Source organism: Halictus rubicundus, chromosome 6 (genome assembly GCF_050948215.1).
Source record: "Halictus rubicundus isolate RS-2024b chromosome 6, iyHalRubi1_principal, whole genome shotgun sequence".
Lineage (NCBI taxonomy): Eukaryota > Metazoa > Arthropoda > Insecta > Hymenoptera > Halictidae > Halictus > Halictus rubicundus.
This window is the reverse complement of record NC_135154.1, coordinates 14746781-14770802: the sequence shown is the minus strand read 5'-3', so window position 1 is coordinate 14770802 and position 24022 is coordinate 14746781. Positions and strand designations below refer to the sequence as shown.

The following is a 24022-nucleotide window of genomic DNA, read 5'->3' as shown; positions in this document are numbered from 1 at the left end:
AATTATCGGAGCCACTTGCATAAGTTGACGAGTTTACATTGGAAGCGTGAGAAACATCTGGTTGGTCTCGAAATTTAGGAGAGATAGGAGTCTGTAAGATAGAACTATATTTTTCAAAAGAATTAGTACAACTCTTAGTATTAACCATTTACACTCGAAAAAAACTGGTACAATTTACTCGTACACAGTACTGAAATGTTTAGTAATTTATTAAATACATACAAATTGAATAATGTAAAAAATATTTTGAATAATGACACAGTAATTTTTAGTGGCGTCTTACGGTCGCCATTCGAGTGTTAAGGGGTTAAGTGTACGTCTGCACTCGCACCGAAGGTTCAGCACGAGCGTCAGAAAAATGATTATACATTGAACTCGAAAAAATCGCCTGACGCAACGTTATGAATCGAACAACGCTCGGCAGGTCTGTCAAAATGTTAGCACTGAATATCAGCCCGGGATCGTAAACAAAGTCCTTCGACACCGAACGAAAGTGGAAACGTCCAGAACCTGATTTTCCCAGGCAATAAAGTCATCGGTTTCCCCCATAAGAACGCTTTGGTAATCTCCACTGGACCCTCTAAACTGATCGAGCATGTAATTTTTACGCGCCCGCGCGAGATCATCGGGTGGAAGTATCGTGTCCGCGGGATATTTTATTCGACCAATGAAAACCGTCATGGCGGCCCGGGAAAAAACGCGGTTGTTCTATGTATAATAACGTTCTAGCACTGAAACGGCAAGTTCATGGAAGTCGTTAAAACGCTGATATTCCGTCGGACGAGCGATTCTCGGGAAGATTCGCCGATAAATACATGCCGGGGACGCGACGGCAACAAAATGAATTTCGTAATTGTAATAAGCAACGCGGTTTACGAGCCGGAGCGGCCACGAAAACGATCGGTCCAGATTAGCGGAAAAAGAATTTATCGCTCGAACTGAATCTCCTCGGCCTCTGTTGCTTAACGCAGATTTTATTGCACGCATTATACCGGGGCACCGGCCGAACGGTATCGGCGGGTTCAATCGAGGCGAACCGTGATCGTAAATTTTCGTCATCGCAAGTTCAAATCACCGTGCACCGGTGCTCCGAAATTGTCGAAACGTGGCCCGAACCTCAAAAACGACTGCCTTTTTCGAGGCACTTTAATTGTTTGGCTGGGTGCCACGGTTCGTCGGGAAGAACCGAGGGACAACAGTTTTACCATTTGTCTTCACGAATTTACCATTTAAGTCTACGAATTCACGATTCATACCAGACTTTCATTCGTCGTGCGGATCACGTGCGTGTAATTACGGTCTCGAAGAGCTAAGTGTAAAGTGACTACCTCAACGGCATTGAGTTCTATTCTCCAAATTAGAATAGAATGGTTATTAGTACAGGCATGTCTAAAATAGCTAACGCATGACTCGTGTCACACGGATAATCATAGTTCCTTAATGTAAATGTCTCGAAATCCCACCATAAATTGCTACTCAAATATGAATTGACTATTCCCGATTCATTTCGAATTTTTCGCTTAAACAAATGTCGAGTTCGATGGTTAACGAGTTGGACAGTGAACAGATTTTTCCATAAAGGGTTCGAGGTCATTCCCAGCCGTATTTCATTCAGAGAACGACCGAAAGGGAGCCAATATTTCAACAGAGACTGCTCAATATGGAAGGGGACGAAACGAAAGACCAATTTCAGCGGGCGTCTTAATTGTTTCACGTTTTTCCCGTTCACCTCGGTGAAATATACCGGGGCTCTGGGCAGGTGGGCGAGATCGTTCCCCGATTTCTGTTCCCGATCCGGAACGGAACCGATCGCAAAGATCTTCTCTCGGCTCTCCAGGATCGAGCCGAGGCACACCCCTCGTACATCAACTCGGCCTCAAGTCGAACGAGTAGATCGACCGATCCACCCACGAAATGAATCACGACCGTGCGCCGATAGGATCGAAAATTCACGCGCGGATACGTATCGGTCATTCCGCCTGATGCATTATGGCCTGGCGCAAATGAATTTTTCCTGGTAATTGAGTTCTTGGGGCTGAACCACGCTGGCTCTTCGAAATCGATCGGAACACGCGAAACACAAATTTTGGGGATCCTTCAAACGATTTCCATTTTCTGAACGAGCCCGCTTTCATTGGAACGATACGTGGCTTTCGCGTAAGCGAACGTTCGTGCATTTTTGTCGATCATACAAAAAGCTGGAATGAAAGAAACGTTGATTTTGAGCGTGGGAAACACACCAGACGTATTACTAATTAAAGAAAAATTTTTTAAATAAACAACCTTTATTTTATGGAGATTAATTTTATTCAGACTGAGTTAAAGACTTGGTCTTTGATAAACTTTGCTCCATTAATCAAGATTAATTTTTTGTGTAGCAGGACATTTGAATTTCAATTACACACGAAGACGAAATTGTGTTGCGTGGATTGGGTCTAATTTTACATGTACAATTTTTCCAAAAACTTTAGATGTTCGATTGTAAATTACATAAACTTACATAACACTTGTACGTACCGAGAAGTCGTATCAAAATGTTCAGAAGAATGGTGTGGAAAAAAAGAAATAAAATTTTTATTTCCATCGCTCGAAGCATTCTTCCAGTAGATAGACAAGTGTGAGAACAATGGGAACATCGTTTGGCAACACCATTTCCGTTTGCAGTATCGTTTCCTCTTGTCACGGACGGATTTGTGCATTCCCCGGACTAGCGATATCGCGAAAAATTTGCAAGATTTAAGCGTCGAAACAATACGCGGTTTAGAAACGCATAAACAATGTGATTTCGCAGTCGGCCTGTCGCTCGGATAGGAAACAAATACAATGTCGAATGAATCAGTAGCTCAGCATTGAAATTACGCGGTTCGCCATGCTCGACTCCATTTATCTTCTTGCACGTCCACGTTCGCGCACCGCGTCCGTAGCGGTTCTAGCGTAAAATGCAAATATATAGCGTACCGCTTTAGATCGCGTATCGGCTATTTATTACTTATTTTACTTTGGGCTGTCCTACACCGTGTGCCGGAACTTATTAATCTTAACGGATGTCTGTATTCACTGTGCGCGCCGTGAATTTGTGATCCGAGAGTTTTCCGCGCGAGCTCTCGCGCATATAATTCCCCATTGTTACCGTACACGCCCATTCGTTCGGAAACATTAATTAATTATTTTTATCGGGCGAGAGCCTTCTCCGAGGCACTTTCGTTGTCGATGCGGTCTTCTAAAACGAGTGAGCTTCTGAAACGAGCAAATGTCCAGAAACGTATTAGATGTTTTCCTGTTCCAGCAATTATTCCATAATTCTTAAAATACTATGGTCCATGACAAAGGGCTTTTTAATAGGTCCATGTACAGCAATAATAATTTTAACTGTGAACCAACAAGCCATCCCCAGTAACGTGATTTAATAATTTCTTTTTTTACTATTGAAAGGAGATTTTTAAACTTCCTTCTGGCACGGCACAATTATTGAAAATCCTATTACTAGGTTCCCTAGGAATAATTTAATTGCGAGTTATTTTATAAATACTTGCGAACCCTTGTACTAAGATTTCTTTTACGATTCCAGTGGTTAGAACTTCTTTGTTATACACAATTTTCAGAAGAAGGATTATTTATTGCATGCCTCTGTATTCTCCAATGGCTATGTGTTCACAGTAACGACATAGAATTTTATTTCAATTTAAAAAATATTAATACCTGTTCGACATCTTCATCGTGAGTCTAATTCGATTAGTACATGGAGTTAAGAGAGAAAGAAAGAGAGTGAGAGACAAAAAGCATCTAGTCAATAATACAGTTAAAGGGCTAAAAGAGTATTAGCCGTACCGTTCTAAAGATTCTAGCTTCGAGGATGCTATCGTGATCCTTGGTAACCGCGATCCATCGAAACCTTCGCCACGGTCACCGGTAGCATCGCAGGATCGGCTGTGTGTGCGAACCGCAGGAAAGACGACACCGCGTCGCGAAGAAGAATCGCTGTCGACGATACCGTTCGTCCGGTAGCAATAGAGCGAAATTGCGACGGTTAGGTGAATCTAGAGTGACGGGTCGCGGGAGGTTCGGCAGCTCTGACAACGTGGAAACTGAAGCGAACGTCGGGGCGTAGAGAGACGTCCGCGGATGCGTCCGCGAGTGGACGTTGATGGGGAACAATTCGAAAAGAGAGGGTACTGCAGGGAAGAAAGTAAGAGGAATCGGAGGAAGGAGCAGAGAAAGCTGCGGCGTGAGGAGTAAGAAAAGACACGAAGAAGGTAAAACGAGGTAAGGGAAAAAGAACAGAGAGAAACCGACAGAGAGAGAGAGAGAGAGAGAGAGAGAGGGAGAGAGAGAGAGAGATAGGCAGCCGGAAAGAGAGAGGGAGGGAGAAATAAAGAAAGAAAGAGCGAGAGAAGCAGAGGGGAAAAAGAGAAAGAGAGACAGAGGGAGAGGGAGGAGGAGGAGATGAGAGAGAAAAAGAGCGAGAAAGAGAGCGACCGAGGCGAGGTAGGATCGTAGAGGTAACATCGTAGAGGCTGGGACCTGATCCCAAAGGTAGGAGGACTTGGGTTGGCGAGGCCAGTCCATCGCGGGCCCTCCTCTCGACCGAACGCGCTTTACTTTCTGCCCGCTCGTTCAAATTCCCATGTGCACGCGGTGTTCCCCGGTTCATCTCCCCATGCCGGCTCTAACCCCTCGGAGATGTTAGTGCTCGCCCGGCTTTCCTGGTGACTGTGGCCCTCTGGTCCCAAGGTGTGCTCCCGCTACTGGTGGTGGTGGTGGTGGTGGTGGTTGTCACACTGTGGTGGTCGTGTGTCGCTGATGGTGGTGGCCGGCCGCGTTACCTTGAACACCCGGTTGCACCGCACACCTTGCACAGTTACCCTCTGCTCTAGTTCCGGAGCGTTCCTCGGGGACGTCGCGCCGCCTCGCGATCCCTTCGTTATTCGCCGCGACATCGCCGGAAGACTTCCTCGTTGCTAGCCAGAAAAGATATCACGTGAGAGCGAAAGATTAGATAGAGGACGGTCACTCTCTGCTCTAGGTCCGGAGCGGCCGTTTTGCACCCGCGACATCACTGGAATCGAATATCGTCGACTGTGCGCGACTAGGATTCCGTGATTCCGGATTGGACCCGAAAGGGATCTCGAAGACGATTGAATTTACAGGATATAGATTAGACAGGGTACCGTCACCCTTTGCTCCAGTTCCGGAGGATACAACATTCCTCGACAGTACACCCCTGTCGACTCCTTCTCATCATTCTACACCGGGATATCGCTGGAATCGAGTGCTGTCAACTATCAGAAAATCTGAAGATTAGATAAAATACAGTTACCCTCTGCTCCAGTTCAGAGTATTCCCGGAGGACGTTGCGCCTCAATTGATTTTTCTTCGCCATTCTTCACAGTAACACCGCTAGAATCGAGCATTGTCGACTGTCGATAAGAACTTCACGTTTCCAGATCGGATCTAAGGCGGATCCCGTAAAAATCGTAAGATCAGACAAGGAACAGTCACTGTCTGCTCGAATTCTCGCACCATCGACGTTCCTCGACCCATCCTTCACGGCGACGTCGCTGGAGTCGAGCGTCGTCGAGGCTCGACGTTTCCGGATCGGATCGGATCGGATCGGATCGGAGAGCGATCTCTTACGAAAATCTCGAGATCGAGAAGAGCCGCAGGAGCACCGATCGATTCCTGTCAAGATCGGGGCTCGATCGTGCGCCGAGATGTTCCGCCGTGGCGATCGGTGATGACTAACGACGCGTCAAGTGTCGCGACATCGAGAGAAGACGGAGAGAGACGAAGCGGCAATCCCCTTTACACCTGTCGAAGTGTCCCTAGTCGATGGTAGGAGGGGAGAGCCGTGTCCGCGCCGCGACCGGGGAAATCGATCATGAAATTTTAATTATAACATCGGCAATCTGGCCGGGGGATCGGATGACACGCGTACGTCTCGCCTTGGAGGTGCTCTCGCCAAGGTCCGGGCAGGTGAACACGATGCCGTCGATCGCCGACCGTCCCTGAACGAATCGGATCGAATCGGGGAAAGAGATTAGACGACGACGAAGACGGCGAAGACGACGTCGTCGGCATTTAAGCTGCGACTCGGAGTCCTTGGTCGACAAGGTGTACGCGCCAGCTGTAACCGTTCCTCTTTGGGAAGTTCGCACACAAATCCTCCCCGCACGGGGATAAAGCCGAGTTTTGAAAAGCGCGAGAGACGCGACGCGACGCGACGCAGCGCGACGCCAACAGAAAACGCGACGCGGACCAGCTACATATTCGAAAAAACTGACAAAAGGGAACAATACAGCGCAGTGGAACAATAAGAACCGGTAGCACTTGTCGAGGGGCGGAGGAGGGGAGTCAAGGGGGAGGGCAGGGAGGGAGGGGGCTAACACGCTGAAAAGGAATTCCTCTTCGTTAAGTTAGCGAGGAGAGAAGCTGCTGCTGCTGCTGCTGCCGTTGCCGTTGCCGTTGCCGTTGCTGCTGCAGGCTGCCACACCGGGGGTACAAATGGAAAAAACCGAGAGAGCCGAACGCACCGGCAACGTTTACCTCTCGTGACTGCGTACCGCCGATCGATCACGCTCTCGGCCCGCGAGGATCCAACGAGATCTTGACGCCTCGATCGGCGAACTTTTCGCGCGGGGCCCGAGACTCCGCGGTATCGCGATGACGAGCCGATCGATAAATCCTCGCCAGGGAATCGTTAGCAGCGGGACAATAAGAAGACAATATCCTCGCGTGAGCATCGAGCGCGATCCCTCCTCGTAATAATACGTCGCGTGAGCCCGGCTATCTCCGATCGTCCAGGAAGCCCGTCGATAATCACCGCGTGTGTGTGTGCGCGCGCGACTAGTTGTATCGTTTTAATTAGTGTTTATTCGATAACTCTTGGCCGCCGGCGCTTCTCGCAGCCTACCCCTGCATTCATTAGGACCGGCGACATCAGGATCGTCGACATCCAGACGGGAGGCTCTCGTTCCGGATAGGGGATCGTCCCGTCGTGCCCTACGGCAGCCTTGTTTCAAAGAGCGGATCATCCCATTCGTCCCGTTCGATTGCCAGTGAAACTGAACTGGTTGTGGGACACCGTCGACATCAGGATCGTTCACATCCAATCGAGAGGATCGTCTGATTCATCCTGAACGATTGGCACCAGCGAAACCGACCTGTCTTGTTGCGGAAGGCCATCGACATCCAGACGAACGCGTCTTTCAAATCGAGGATCGTTCTTGCATTCTCTTCGTGCTATTTGATAGCGACATTTTGTAGACCGGATCGTCCGATCCGTCCTGAACGATTGGCAGTGAAACCGACCCGGTTGTGGGAGACCGTCGACTTCAGGATCGTTGACACCCAGAAGAGCCGCCCAGGATCGTTCCTGCAGTTCCCTCGTGTCTTACGGCAGCCTTGTTTCAAAGAGTGGATCATCTAAATAATTAGCACCGGTGAAACCTGTCTGGTTGTGAAAGATCGTCAGCGTCAGGATCATCGACATTCAGACGAGCGCGTCTCCCGTATGGAGGATCATTCTTGCTGGCTCTTCGTGCTCTCTGCTAGCGTCGTTTTAAAGAGTGGCTCGTCCGATTCGTCCTGAACGATTGGCAGTGAAACCGACCCGTCCGGTTGAGATCGCGAGGATCGACGTCCGAGGATTTCGGCACGCGAGGAGGCCCGCGGGAGAGAAGCGAGAAGCAAAGAGAGTGAAAGAGAGAGAGAGAGAGAGAGAGAGAGAGAGAGAGAAAGGGAGGAGATGCCCGTATAGACACATCAAGCCACGGGTTTCCGCTTAGTCACCGTTAAAGGGAACGGCTCTCGAGTATTTGGCGATCGCAAACACTCGCCAGACCAGTTAAGCGGAGCAAACACACTCGACGGTTTTCTAAATGTTGGCCTTGCAGTTTCGCTGTTTCGCGTGCACCCGGGCCGCCGCGCCGCTTTGTTTCGCCGCTCGACGGCCGATTTAACGAGCGAGAAGAGAGGAACGTTGCGAAAGAGGAACCCGCCGGGCGAAATCCGCGAGTGATTCACGTTCCTAAGACGATCTCGCAGGCGCGCGCGCGCGCGCGAGCATCGCGAGCAACAGATCGCCTCCAGCGACCGGTTGATTGACGTTTAAACGATCGGGGGAACAACGGGAAACAATTGCCCCGGTAGATTTATAGGGGGGCAGAGGGAGGAGGTCCGGTTAGAGACCTGAACCGAGGTCGAACTTTTCCGGTGGTTATTGATGACAAAAAAGAGAGGAACTCAGAGAGAGAGAGAGAGAGAGAGAGAGAAAGAAGGGGAGAGGTTACACGGTGTACAGCGATGGGAGAAATGCGTGCGACGACCTGCCAGAGGACCGTGAAACCCGTACCGTGCCACTGAAACACGACGAACATCCGACCTGCATCCGGTTGGCCGGCTGACTGCGGAACCGTGAAACTCGTCGCGTGCACATCCGTTTCAGGAATTCTACAAACAAGGGGATTGTGATGTAAGAGATGCGTCGTGGTGACATCGCGGCAACCGCGATAGCCCTTCTGATTCTTGGGCAGATCCAGGGACCACGGCAGACGAGGTAAGACGCCATTCCACCGCGAACATATCCGAGCTACCTTCGATCAATCTCGAAACTGTTCACTCCGGTAAAAATGTGAAATATAAAAAATTACTCCGAATTATTCACATTGGTTAGCCCATTTCACGAATCGCAACTTGATTTGCAGTATTCACGACATCAGGACTATACTAAAAAATTTGCCATATAAAATTGATCAACGTCGTTCGGGAGTTATGATTCAATTTTAAATAATTATTTCTCTCCATTGCTACAATGGCCTGGCCAAGTGTAAAATTGTAAAGACGTTAGGGAAATTGAACGATATTGTTACATTATTTCCTAAAATTATAAAAAGTTCTGTTTCGTACAATTGACTTAGACAAAGCTGCACAGGACCAAGATATTTTTGAATACACCGATGAACATTGTTGCGGAACGACGAGAAAGTTTTAAATAACTGTCACTGCATTGCTAATAGCTAGCGACACTAGAAGCCGACTTCCTACTAGGGACAGAGATATTCAGAAACCGTCGGGGGCATTAGCATTTGTCGACAGCTCATTCATTTGCATTCAGGTAATCGAATGCTACCCCTGTGCACAATGTTGCGTCCCCCCTGTGCCGGGTGATCTAAATGGGTCCTAGTCAAAGGACTGCGACTTCATCATCGAGGTGCGCGGGCAGGTTCGTGTTACCCTTCGCGGCACGTACTATCCCGTTAATATGAAAGGGGCCAGCCGTGGATCTGACAGAAAGTAGCTTTCCATGTTGTCGGGGCCAACAATCCGCACAAAGACTTGCGGGCCCTTTTTGTAAAAGAAGACGAGCACACCGAATGCCAGTAGGAAAAGAGGACGACCGCCGGCACGCAACAAGGTTCGCTGAAGCGAGGTGATCGCGTTCAGCCTCGGGGGATCTAGAAAGAAGGGACCACCTCGATCGAGATTTGGTTTCCTCGTAGGGTCCCGATCGTTCGCACTTCATCGGTAGATTCCCGGACGGATAACAGACTGCCACGCCGTCGGATTTCGTTGCCACGATTTTTACGCGCAACCGAAACAACGAATAACTCGAGTAATAGTTGTTGTCTATTTTTACAGTGACATTAACTAAAAAGTTTTTCCTAGACAAATCTTGTTCGAACGAACTGCAAGTCTCCTGATTGCATGACGGGAGAAATTAAATTTCCTTGGTCATTCGCCCTCTTCGTTTACAAGAGATTGACGTTGAAAGAAACTTTATTTAAAAGTACAAATTAGATAACTAAATGAAAACTGAAGATACGACTTCAGCTTCGTACCTTAAAACGAATGACGAGTTACGTGTTTATTGTTCTTCTTCGTATCAAGTTTTACTGCCTGTACAATTTCAAATTCCTGAGATGTGTTTACCGTTTCATCCGTCCCATAAACGCATGAAACGCAGTCGATTAATTAAGATTTTACGATCACCGCAAATAGTCGGAGAAATAGTTAAAAAGGAGCGAATCACTCGGCGATTTATGAACAAGGACGGCGCTAACAAGTTGCACGGTTGAGGAGCGAATAAATCGCGGGATCTAACGCGATAAATGCTTGAAGGTCGTGCACGGGGTTGCACCGGGCTGCACCGGGCGAAGAATGCAGCGCGAGGCGTGCGTGTGAGGGCACGGTGCAGCGCGGTGCGTCATGTCGACACGTGCTGGAAGCCCGTCACACCTTGTAAAACCTGCGGAACGGTGCAATGAAATTTGATGCATGGCCCAATGTTTTTGCGTATGATAAATTTAGACAGCTTCTTGAAAATCGTGCGGCAAATTACGGCCCGCTCGAGTGCACCCTCTTCGTGTTTACACGTGTAACGCGGTAACTATGCGCGTGTGAACGCTCGGCGGCATTTTTGACAGAGTACAACGTTGATATCGTTGGATTTTCGCGTGACTCGACACCGGTCCACCCCTTGGTCACGTGTCCTCATATGCGCTTAGCATTGGCAATGATATGTGCATATTAAAAATTGCTTTCGATCGTTGTCCGCTGGAAAGTGAAAAAATTCCGCTCGTTCAGTCTTCGGACTATAATCGAGTATACGAGTCGATAGAATCACGGAGCAGTAATGTTCCTTCGATACAGGTTTCAGATCGCAGGTGCCGATCGATATATTGTCTCGATCAGAAATCGGTACATTGAAACGCAGCCCGCGTTCCGCCGGTTTATCACGACCGCAATAAGTTTTTGCGGCCGCTGTCCGCTCCGGAACCGGCTTTGAAACCCGCGACTGCACCGGCTATTAAATTATTAACGGAGATAATTATCATCACTTCTGACAGCTGACCACCGCGGGGATGAAGTACTGCCATTGTAATCCCGGTCGCGCTTACGTAAAAACGGTAATCATTCAATACCCGAGCCCCGGCTCTAATTACAGCGGCCGATGAAACGAAATTTTACGTAACCGCAGTCGAATTTAATTACTCCGCAACCAGCCGAGATGATGCCACTGATTTTACGAGCTTCTGGTTACTGTCCGTCCGCCATTGCCCGGTTGGATAACGTCTCGCGTTTCTTGATCGGTTTAATATTCGTTTATAAGTTATTGAGAATCGCCTGCGTGTAATTACTTCGGAAATAAACTCATTAAGCGAGGTGGAATCGCGAGGTCTCTGGTTAACTCGAGATCCTGGAGCTGGTCCTGCTTCTGAAGGTGTTTTGTTAAAATTGATTGGACGATTATTTATCTGGGGCATTTTCAATCCTTCTTAGGGTATAATTATCGAGAAAATTCCATCCTTTCGTGTACCAGTGATTATGTGCAAGTTTAAACTAATCATTCTTAAGTTTACGTTCACGCAATTGTTTGCAGAAATCTAAATAGGACAAATAAAATTGATTGTTGTCGATCCATTTGCTGGGGAGTAAAATTTCATAGATTATTGAAGTATATGGTTAAACAAATCGCCAATTTCGGAGTGCCAATTATGAAACATAGATTTTCAGGAAATCGAGATGATTGAATTATGCAAGATTGTTTCGAAACTTCATTTCGATGCTTCGCTCGAATCGAGTCGTTCGTGTTAGCCTCCAGAGATTCGTTATAACAAGGTGTTACATATGCTTGGAGAGTGTCTGCGTGTCCGTCGATTTATCATCGATTGACACTGGCGGCCATCTTGCCACCGAGAGACATCGCAATATACTCGAGACATAGCGAAAAGAAAATTACAATATTTAGCTTCAGCGATGAATATTATTTTTAAATCCTTCAAATTATATTCATGTGTACACACGAACGATTAATCTTGCAAATTTTATGAATATTTTTCATGTTAATTACTAGACGGGAATAAGAAAAATTGTTTCTCTTCCCCGCGACTGAAAGATGCTAATTTATGACTAGACTGTGGATCTTATGCAAACTACAAATTGTTTGCATGAGTTGCAAGAAACAGGTTCCAAATCGAAATTTCTTCTCGCTCTAATGATTTTAATAAGTGGACTGCGGATTTTTATGCAAAATAAAAATTGCCTGTATCAGCTTCAAGACTCATCATTCATGGACAACACAACAATAGTTTCAAATTCTTTAAATGCTTTCAGTGTTCTACATTCGATCTACTCATTTTCATTCTAAATTCATAAAATCTAAATTAATAAGCCAAGATTAGTGCATCGATGTTTTTGGAATCTTCCAATTTGTCCCCACCGCTTTGAATTACAAATTTACGTTCCTTCGCAACACAACGAAGCGTTGACGTTTCTCCCCAAATGAATTAGCTTCACAACGAGGGTAATAGTGTTCGGCAATTATGGCATCACTTTTCAGCACGCTAATTCCGGAACGTCTTCGTCCCTAAACTGTTGGGGCCCGGTTTCTACGGCCGGCTCTTCTCGTTTCCCCTACATTAGGCACATTATACGCCTTCCGATCGATTTCAGTTTACAAGCCGAAGGACACAAAGGAACGGTTTCAGCTGTTCAAGGAATACCTGCCGCATTCTTGGCTCACAATATCCGATGATTACGAGTGTTACACAGGCCCTCGACGTAAACCCTTCGAATTAACGACGGGGCCACGGTGAAGAATTCGAGAAATAATAGTATACCGGGGCAACCGGCGATCGATCATAATGCGCTGCGGTTCGAGGGCCCATTAATAAGGATCCAAATTGACCGAAACCCGAGGTACTTAAGGAACACCGTGTGTCTGGGCATTAAGGCAAATTATGATTTTTGGTCGGACCGTCGCGAACAAGGTGGTAACGTGACTGAGTGGCACTGCGAGGAGGCTAATCGGACACGAATGTATGGCACACGTTTGGACCGCCGAAATGGGGGGAAAATCGGTCAGAGAGACGTTTCTTCGGATAGGGGGAATTTGAAACGGTAAAAAGTTTAGAAGAACTCGAGGATATCGATGCGTAATTTACAACTTTTTTAAAGTATTAAAGAAATCAGCAAATTCCTGTTTGGCTTCTATGTCTTGCAGTTGATGCGGACAATTTTTATTGTAGCAACAGATTGGAACTAAGATTCTCAACTCCTACATTTTCCTCGGGGTAAAGATCTACACGCTTTCTGTTCCTACATAAAAGTCTGGAAAATGTAATCAAAATGAGCACAGTGTAAGCATTCCCCAAAAATCTCCAGAAAGAGAATTAATACGCAAGAAAGAACAGTGGATTTCGAAAATCAACGTGTTCGGGGCAGAAGGCGAAGAGGGCATGCAGCAAGGGACCCCTGAGGAACGCGAGGGGGCCCGATGTCGCGGCTTCCAGCGAGGGCCCAGGCGTTAAATTAAGATCCGACGGTGTTAAAGTAAGCCCGGCTGGCCCCCCTGCCGCGAAGAGTAGTAATACCATTCAGTGAGTTCGGTTCGGTAGTAGAATTCGTGTCTTCATCGTCTACGGCGGCGGGGCCTGCTTGCGAAAAGGACCGCCGCGCGATCGGGCCCGATTCTCGCGCGGAAATTTGCGAATGGGCAACACGCTGATTAACTCCGCCGGCATGTGGCAGGTGTGAGAGAGAGAGAGAGAGGGAGAGGGTGTCCCGAAGCTGAAAGAAAAGTATCACGGCCGTAAAGCTTTCGGTCGGTGTCCAGCGGCGCTCGGCGTGCTCCTTTTGCCGGGGACTCATTAGCGGGAATCATCCGGGGATCGTTTGTCGCCGCTGTACACGGTCGTTACGCGCTCCCGAGAGGCCGTGCTCGTTCGCGAACGAGTGTTCTCGCCGTGTCGCGGTACGCATTTTTTCATTTCACCGACGGGAACGACGGGCACCGATTTTTATAACGGCCCGCAGCTTGATTATTATGGGACAGTTCGTTCTCGACCGGCGAGCCGCGAGATACAATGTGTGAGGCGCTTGTTAAGCCTGATTCGCGCCCGACGCGATTATCGAATCAGTGGAACGATCAGCAACGAAATTATTAGGTTGTTGCATACGAAATGCACGACTTCTTCACGGCAATGTGAAACAACCGCGACCTTTTTCTCAATCAACTTATTGATCGAAGAAACCATTGTAACGAACGTGTACCGTCAATGAATTACAAGTTTCCCGATCGTGTTGTAGATTTATGTATAGATACATAAGAACAACCCTAACAAGTTTTGTACTGTGAATTATTTACAAAAAATTTTACCGATTAATAACATGGCCAAACATAGTCAAAATATCAATTCAATTGTTGCAATGATTATTTAATATCGTCGTTCAATCATACGGATTACCTAGTATTTGTTATAAAATAAAGACTGCATCGCATGCAGCTTTGCAATTTGTCACGAAGGAACAGTTATAATAGCGTTTAATAAATTCTCCGGTTGATTAAGCTGGGTCTCTTTTTTCGGCACCACGGGGCGGCGCGGAATTTTCATTTAAATCTTAATTAATCTCATTCGCGTCGATCGCATAAATACTGATCACAGCGAAGAGAAAGTATGATACGGGGGGGAACGTCTACGCGCGTGATTGCGTGGATTAATTAATTGCGTTGATTAAAAGACGTCTAATGAGAAGCTCTTTCCTGAATGAAAAAGATGAAGAAGAAATTTCAAGTACGTAATTTATTTATGACAACCAACGGTTATCCAGACGTCAACTCCTATTGGCGGAATTAATAGGAGCAAATGGTGAGAATAACTAATGAGCGTCTATTATTCGAACTCGATCGTCTGAACGGTCTTGTCAATGTTTTCCGAGTTACTAAAATATCTTCAGTGTTCGAAAGTGCCTCGATAATAGTGATGAATATTTCTGGAAAGGATTTATTCCCAAATCTCATTGATAGACCAGAAAGATAGGATTCCTATCATTCGCGACAACAATATCCTCGCATTTAACGGACACAATGTTTACTCGATATATGTCCAGAACACGGGTCTAGCCACGGACAAATATCGGCGAGGAGATACTATTTTTTTTATCCACGCGACCTCTCCTTCTTGGACTGGGACTTTTATCGGCAAGGCATTTAGGACATATATAGAGTAAACACTGTGTCTCCAGAAGCTTTCTATTGATCTTGATCCTCGGCAATCCCTATATGAATCTGCACCGAAGAAACCCGTTAACATAACGTTTCCAAAATTGATTCCCCCCCCCCCCCCCCCCCGTTCGAACGATTGTGCGGCGCGGCGGTCTCCAGCAAAGCATCCTAAAGAGGCCGATCGCGCCGCGCACAAAAACGGACACGCAGCTCGCCGCGTGGTCCCAAGGCTTGGTATCCGTGGAACTGAAGGATACGAAAAGGGGAAGAGAAAGGGCGGCGACCACGCGATGCGGACGGAAAGGAAGGGGAGGAACGGGCGAAAAAAGCTTCGGCGAAGATCCAATTAAAATAACCAGTGGTCAGGAGACGTCGCCCGAAAGAAGTATAATGAGAGGAGTGTAGCGAAGGACGAGGCGGGAGGGAAAACCGGGAGAGGAGGCAAGCATCTCGGGAGCAACAGAGAAAAAGACAGAGACAGAGAAAAACACACACAGAGAGAGAGAGAGAGAGAGAGAGAGAGAGAGAGAGAGAGATAGAGAAAGGAGTAGCACAAGAGACAAAGGGCGAAACGAAACGCGCGGCCGTCGAATAAAGGAGCTCTCCCCGAGACGGAGAGGAAGAGACAGGGCACAAAACGCCATTAAAATATCTCCAAGTGGCTCCACGGAGGGGCATGAAAGATGTCGGCGCGAGACCGCGTTTTCGCGATTCAAATTGATTAAACGCGCGTTGAAGAAGCAGTTGCCGCCAGCAGCCCTGCTCGGCAGGTTCTCTCTCTCTCTCTCTCTCTCTCTCTCTCTCTCTCTCTCTCTTTCTCTCACCTAGCCCTCAGGGACACACCGTGGATTCTTGATCCCTATTTGACGATCATTGTCCCGATCGGGGGCTCCTCTTTTCATCCCGCGTTTGCTTGCTTGCTTACTTGTTTGCTCGCCCCCTTTGTCGATCGGCACCGGTACGCGCACCAGGCGCTTTCTATGTTTGCTTGGTTTTATCGTGAAGTGGCCGCTGACAATAGGGAATCCGGGCTCAATGGCAATCGTTGCTGAAAAACCGAAAGATTCCTTCGACAAATATTTGCCCCCGAGAAACACGTTCTCGAGACACTGGAGCGGTCGTCACATTTGTCGATTGCTCTTTCGATTCGACGCAAGTGCCCCCACTCTTTTGCTTTTGTTGTGTCATTTTCGACAACATTGTTTTCACGTGTTCACTCGACGGTGGGAAATTTGACCATTTATATCCGGGTAAGCGAATCCTCGTTAAGAGCCAATGGTAGACACGTGAATTTTGCAGAGACAGCAGATCCACAGCCACTGACTTAAAATCCGTCTTGGTCTTGATCCGACGGGTCCTAAGTCTGTGACTAAACTTGTCACATTTTTTGCATTGCAGAAACGTGCTTCAAGTTTTTGGCTTTATTTCGCAGAGAATCAAGACAAAATATCCAACAACTCATCCAATGGCATAAAAATGCTTGGATTCCACGGCATGCGCATCGTCAATTTTTGGCCTACTTAAATATCTGCATGATCTCGTCAGCTGATGACCAGCGCGCGCTAGATTGAACCTTCCTCTTTCGAGTGAGCCCTTTCCCAGCGAAAAACATTCTGATACAAGAACGAAAAGTTGAGGCACGTAAAACCATTTTTCGCCTATTGTTGTCGGTAACGTGGTCACTCTACCTTATCGCGATTTATTAATCTCGATTGATCGAAGAAGAACAGTCAGAAACGTGTAAAAGAGATATTGATCCGTCGAAGATTACATTTTATCAAACCGTTTCACATCACAAAGTTACACTTTCCCAACGCTTTTCATTTAGACCTCGAATAAAATGGAGTTTTAGGAGTCGGTAGGGAGACAGGTATTGGAGGAATGCGCTTGTTTGCGTTCTCGGAAGATAAACGACAGTTCAGCGTTGAACGTGGTTGGCGCAACAGGCGGAGATCCAGCGCGTTCGAAAGCGTATCGGTGTGCGAAGCCGGGGCCGATTAAACGCGAATCATCGGGTCCGATCAGCCGGCGTAATAAACGCGGACAAGAACTTGTAGCAATTTACGGTCTCGTATCTGAGAATCGTCGTCCCCGAACGATTCCTCCGGTTCGCGCGATCATGATCTATGTCTTTATTAGCCCGGACTTCGCGCGACGACGTTAACGAATGGAAACCGCCGCGCCGTCCGCCTGACGATTCCCGAGTTATTGCGTCCACGAAATGCAAAATGGTGGCGAGGCGGGGCTGAGGCAGATAAACGTTGTTAGACGGAGGACAGATAAATGGTTAGACGTATGTTCAAGCACGATTTCCACTTTCTTCGAGTTCGGCAGCAATGTATACAAAACTTGATATTCTTTCGTTAATTTTGTATCTAAAATAGCGAAAGTTGTTATAATTGTTTGAGTACATCCTCTACCAGCGTTTTCTTCAGCAGATTTTTATATTAACTTTAATAGAAGTTGGAATCGATAAAATATATTCTTACCTCATTATAGTCCAAAGATATGAAAGTCTCTCATCTACAGTAAATTCTCGATACATGTCTACAACACGGGTCTTGCCAGCGTCATTTATCGTCCAGGAGACATACCCGAGGCGTGCTATGTTTACCGAGGCCTCTCGAGCTTCGGGACCCTTCATGGGGTACACTCGGCGGTAGTGGGGATAATTCCGCGACATTTATCATTCAGGTCTTGGCGACATATATAGAGAAATCACTATACTTTGAATATTTTATCGTGGTAAAGAAGATGTCAAAATATTGTGTATTTTGAAATGGAAAAGAATATTGTCATTGAGAAGTTACAGATTCGTCGAATGTCGTGCTGTGCGTTATAATTTTAAATAACAATGTAAACAAAACAAGTTCGATTTTCTTTGCTAAGTGAAGTAGAACATATAACGCATATTTTCTTGTTTAATACATTTTTAAATTATTGCAAGTTCCATTGTTGGCACACTCGAGTCGTACGATCGAGGAAAGGTTTAGAAAGTTTTGGCGATTTTCGTCCAACAAGTTCGTTACTATAATTTCCAGTAATTTAACTGTATGTAGCGTTCCATTATCCGATGTCCGCGTAATTATTTTGGGAATGATCGGGTTGGCTTCGTTAGAGCAACTTATTTGCTTTAGTGCTCCCTAAAAATGGATAAGTGTATCATAATCACAGTATCGTCGCGACATAAAAGTCTCGAAACGAAGGAATGCGGTCGCTGTTTATAGTCGCTAATGAGACACTATAAAGCATTAGATATAAACCATCTTGTTTCCCTTTATTCAATCCGTGTTTTCTTTGTGGTATTAGTTTGCCGAATTGACGACAAATAATTTGATCACTGTAATTTGATCATATCTGCAACTCTATTTAAAATAAGAGGTTTTCGACCGATGTACAAGGTGACAAAGCTCAACTGATGATATTCAAGCTGCGTGCTTATCCCAATTACTGTCTTCGCTAAAGAATACCTGCGCGTCTACGTAATCACTATAATCTTCGCTCTCATTATAATTATCACCGTCCATTACGACCGATCCTCTTGGCTCGCCGAGGATCGACAGATCCTCGTGGAACGTGATCGCTAACCGATCGCCAAATCTAATTAACCATAATTCTCAGTAATTACATCGATCGTCTGTCCGTCATTCCTGGTTTTAGGTACTACATCGTTCATTATGAAAAATCGAGAACAACGCCGCCAGTTAAGCACTTTATTTCACTTTTTACCTCTGGAAGCCTCGGTAGAACTAATTAGCTTCTCTCTCTCTCTCCCCCTCTCTCTTTCTCTCTCTGCTACTTCATCGAAGAAAATTACGAACGAAATCTTCGCATTAAATTCCACGGCCCAATAACCTCGCTGAACATTACCAAACATTATCAAACTCGCGACCGAGCTCTCCTGCTTGTGAAAATTAAGTGCACGTGCGTTTTAGCTTCGTATAAATATTTTTGATCAGTTTCTAATAATTTCGATCTGCTATTTTAGTGTCTTAAGCACTATAGACATCGAAATTCACACAAGATGTTCCAAAAATGATGTTCATTCTCGAAAGGGGTGATTCCTGCGGCCGTTTGGAGAAGCTTTTTCCTTTGCGAAAATGTCCTCCGCGGCGTTGTTAAGAAGCTATAAACCAGAAATGCGGACCAATCAGAACGCGGCTGCACCGGACGGATTCCGGCTCGGCCAATGCCACCGTCACGTTCAGCGAGACCTGATCAAATAGCAGTCTAATAACATTAAACTAAAGGGATTGAGCAGCAACACTTATCCTCGAAATAAAAATCGTAGAAAAACGTTTTACCTGTACAAAATATGAAAGGAAATATAGAATAATTTTGTGGAACGCAGAAAGAATAAGACACAAAAGTGAATAATAAATAATAAGCTCAGCACTTTAAGGCTGACGACGTCGGATCGGCGAGTCTCAGAGCAGAGGAGCAGGTATAACGAAGAAATCGAAATTTGTCAGCGCGTGTAACCGAGTAGTCAGGGCCGTGTCACAGTTGTCGCTGGGCCGGCAAAAATTCACTCGGGCCCGGGCATTAGTTTTCATCCCCGTGGCTCGGGGCCCGAACGTTTTTGTTTTCCTGGCGCCCTGTGGCCCCCTGTAGCAAGAACACGGGGCCCCATCGAGACACGGAGAAACACTCGAACGGTGTGGAAGCCGTTCAATAAATCTTCGGACGCCGGGGTTGAAATTTTCGCCACCTATCCGCTTGTCAGAACCTTCCTACAGAGATACTTTCGGCATTACCTGCTCCGAGAAGATCAGATCCTGAAGATACCTGGGTTAACGAGCCTCTCTCTCTCTCTCTCTCTCTCTCTCTCGCTCGCTCGATCCCCACCCGACGAACGAACGCTTCTATTTCCCCATCATCCATAAAATAATGTTAATTTGTGGTGGACCGATGCGCATAATAATAATAAACGAGCGTACGCCCCCGGCGCCCAGCCGATCCAATGTTTTTTCAGGTCACCGCCGTGAACTCTCGGGGGCTACCCTGAACTTTGACGATTCTATTGTTCGAGATCTCCGCGGGTATTTATGGTAATCGTATTCATGATCGCCGTTCGGAGCTGTAATGAAATTGTAGCGGCCCCTTTGTCCGCGCGGTCTCGTTCCTTTTTCAATAAGATCTTCGGCATTTTTAGGCGATCGCGTGGCAGGTGGTAGGAAATGATTTGTTTCAGTTTTGGAACCGTTGTTGGACTATTGTCTAGTGATTAGACTGAAGTCCATGGTCGGATCGTGAATGCGAGGTGGAAAATTTAGAGACCTAAAGAGCTCGGGTACATTCTTGTTTCAACCGTCAATTTTATATTTATTTTATATTTTAGAAGAGTTATTTCAATATGTCCAGTGAAACAAGGAATTAAAATTCTATTTCTTATTATTATTTGTTTAAAGAGACTCGTGATTCATCACTGAACTCGATGAAATACAGTGGATCACTTCCTGGTCGCTAACAACAAATTACGTAGTTTCACCTTCTTTTTTACCAGAACAATGCACTGTAGATCATGGGAAATTTTCCACAATTCCGAATCACGCTGTACGAAGCAGCTTTAAGAATTCGAAGGTTTCGTCGGACGGCGGATCGATGTTGCGTTTGTTAGAAATAAGAAAGTGGAACTCGATCGCTTCCTTATTACTATGATACCGGGAATCGTTGCTGATGTATATTATCGGGAAACGTCAACACCTGCGCCAAGCTGTTCCGCTCCTCGAAACCGGCGGAAAATAAAATTCCGTAGTAGATAAACCTGAAAACTTACATGTATATCGTTTATACAAGGTGTTCTGCGATCAACGGACGCCAATCTGAAGTCTACAAGGAAAGACAGCTCTGACGAGCAATCTCCATTAACCAGCCATTTACCAAAATCAATTCTTGTCGTCTCGCATCACAGTCTTCAATTAAACATTTTTTAAAACGAATCTGTTCAATTAATTCCTCTCGAAACATCTGTTCTGCGTTCGTTGTCCATTTAAATATCTAAACGCGGAATAATGTGAAGAACACACCTAAAGTGAACTAAAAATTTTGGAAGTCAAACTTTGAACATTTATTCAAATACAAGTTCATCGTGAAAATTTGTTACTGAATTGTGAATTTTTGTACATGAAATTACCTAGAATAGAACAGAATGGAGAATAAGATCTAAAGGAATTTTTACTAGCCAAGAAAATCGTCAATGATGAACCTAGCAACACCCTGTATTGAAGCAGCTGATATTATCGGATTGTAGAGTTTTTGAACTCATTGTAGGTTAAAGTATCTGACCGTAGAGAAGTTTTTGAGAAAGACTATAGGGAACATAGCGACACCCAGTATCGAATCAGCTGAGCGTAAAGGAGACATCGAACACTTAATTTCGTCGATAGCCGGAATGGAAGGTGTTATCGGAGCAATTAGCGACACCTGTACTATCTAACTGCCGAGTCGGTGTCGCGATAGGGCTGTAAAAATGATCGAACTTCGCCTACGATGATCTCCGTTCCGGCTATCTGGATCCAGCTTCGGCGTTCCCTTTTTACGATCACGGTTTCTGGTCTCGCTCCTCAGCTCTCGCTGTCGAAGCCGCGGGTCCCGATAGCGTTTAATTATGCTTAATGATGACGCGAGCTGGGCGGCGCGTACGATGATTTACGCGGCCAATAATTTTCATCGTCCTCGAGCGGAATCGAAGCTGCTCGATCTTCCGCGCCGAGGCGTGACTCCGTTCGCCGATTTTTCGCGACCTCCGTCTTATATCTTATATTATAGTATTTTACCTTCACGATCGTCGAAAACGTATCGGCCCGTACTCCTCCGTCGCGGAACGTTACTTTTTCCCCTCCTCGATCGCGAAGTAAATGTACTCGCACGGCGAGAGATTACGCGAAATCGACGGGATTAATCATTCTTGACGCCGGGGCCCCGGTTCGCGACGCCGAGACACGGGTTTTGTGAAATACAGGAGGCGGCGAGCAATTTGTCAACGTCTCTCACCTGCAACGGGATATTGGCACTGTCCTTTCGCGGCGAAATTTCAAATACTCCGCGCCGGACATTTATTTAGTCTCGCTTGCACCGGCTTTCCTCGCGGCCGGCTATCTTTGCTGATTTGCAACTCGGTGTACGATTCAATTCGGTACACGTGTAGACGCTTGCAACACGGTAGTCGAAACGGAGAGTTCATTTTTTCACTCTGAAAGGTTCAATATATTAGTTTCGTGTCGCCCGTAATTTCTGGAACGATTTTAAAATGCATTTTTCGTTTAATCGTTCGGTTACCCTCGAACAAGGTGTCAGAAATGATGGTCGATTTTTCTAGCATGGTTGAAAGATCTAAATCTACGAATCTTAGAAGATTCTAGCTTAAGACTTCACTCATTTTTACTTTATACTTTATTGCATAAATGCAGTATCTGAAAGTAATGTACGAGGGTTAATTTTCTATGAATCAAGAATTGTTGAATTTGCGACTGTGAATGGTTCATCGAAGCACTCAATCTTTGTTTATACAAGCGAGATTCGGCGTGCACCGCCTGGTAGATGGCTGGTCGCGCAGATTTCCCAGCGCGACTCTCGTTGTCCAGGTAAATCGTATTTTCGGTTGGCTCTGGAGCCTCCACCACGGGGCTTTAACGAGCTGATCGTTATCAGGATACACCGAGTTATTCACATGAGTCATTTCTGCGGAACGGTCAGCCGACTGTCCTTCTGCGCCTCGTTCTCGTGAAACGCTGCGCGAATTAATAACCATTACGGTACGAATCGGCGAGTTGCATGTCGCGCGATTCATTTTGCGGAACCCATTGTTGCCGTCTGCGTTTCGTCGAAAATCTTTCCCTATTTGTTCTAACGGCTGGTTGAAACAAGAACTTGAGCACTAAAACTGACTATTCTGCATTACTTTTAAAATAATCTATACCCAAAGAAATAAATTTGCTAAATAATTTCTCATGCATGCATTCTTAGAATTTTAATAATTTTAAATTAAAAGTACTGAAATCCGTAATTGTAAAATAAAAAATCTGGAACCGGTGATTTTGACCGGCGGTGGTAGGTGTAGCGTTAAAAAATGATGGCAATGAATTTTCACTCGTTCCAAACTAATCTTCCGTGGCTACTCGTATCTCCGAAGATTCCGATATTCTTAATGATACCCTGATTTGAATACCCATCCCCGGAGCACTATAATTTGCATCATACAAGCCCGGTCGCGTCGCATTGTTCTATCGACGAGGAGGGTAACGCGAGCAAACAAACCACCATACAAACAAAAAAAAAAAAAAAAAGAAGAAAGAACAACAAGAACAGAAAATAAAGAGCTGCAATCGTTGCCTCGACCCGGTTCGTCTCGAAGAAGTTGAAGCTCGGCGGGAGCGTGGATGCGCGGTGCTCCCTATAAAAATGCAAATTTTATACGCGTCGTTTGAATACGATCAATGAGACCCCATGAATTGCGCACTAAATGCTCGATTACATCGGAATACACGGAAACGCGCGTGAGTGTATAAATCCGGGCCCGGGGTTCCCGAGTACGTACATTAACCGTAATTTATTCCGCGTATGATATACACGGTGCTTGTTGGTGAACCATCTTTGTAAGGTTCATCCGTTACTCTGTTTCCTCTATCTTTCTTTCTCTTTCTTTGTGTTGTCGGACACACGCCGGGGACCGGGCCCCGCGATCTTTTCGGGTCCCGCGAACGCGTGTAATGGCGACGGTACGTGCGATTTATGGGAATATTTATGCGTATTTATAGGGCGCGGAGTCGTCGATGTTCAAGAGCGAGTACACGAGCTTTCGTGGGTCTAGTCTACTGCTCGACAGAGCCAGATCCTCGTTCCGGATCCTCGCCAAATTTATGGCGAGCCTCGAATAGTTCCGTGTTCCTTTGACCCCCTCTTCTCGCGACTCGTGCCATCCGTACATGGGACACCAAACGTGTACAACGACCTACAATGGTTTACAAAGGTGTACGAACGTGTACAAAGGTATCTGTCCTACTGCTTTGCTTATCAACA

The 24022-nt window shown here is 46.2% G+C and overlaps 1 protein-coding gene across 3 annotated transcripts in view; it reads left to right on the top strand.

Moving 5' to 3' along the window:
- Positions 1–24022, top strand: part of LOC143354740 (protein Wnt-7b) — a 104230-nt gene that overhangs the window by 7280 nt on the left and 72928 nt on the right. For 2 of the 3 annotated variants that reach the window (XM_076789016.1, XM_076789015.1), the window contains exon 1: positions 7722–8554. The exons of the other annotated variant lie outside the window; for it this stretch is intronic. In XM_076789016.1, the coding sequence (XP_076645131.1) occupies positions 8478–8554 (77 nt within the window). In that variant the 5' untranslated portion in view covers positions 7722–8477. Of the gene's footprint in view, positions 1–7721; positions 8555–24022 lie in introns of those variants that run through there. 3 annotated transcript variants of the gene reach the window in all.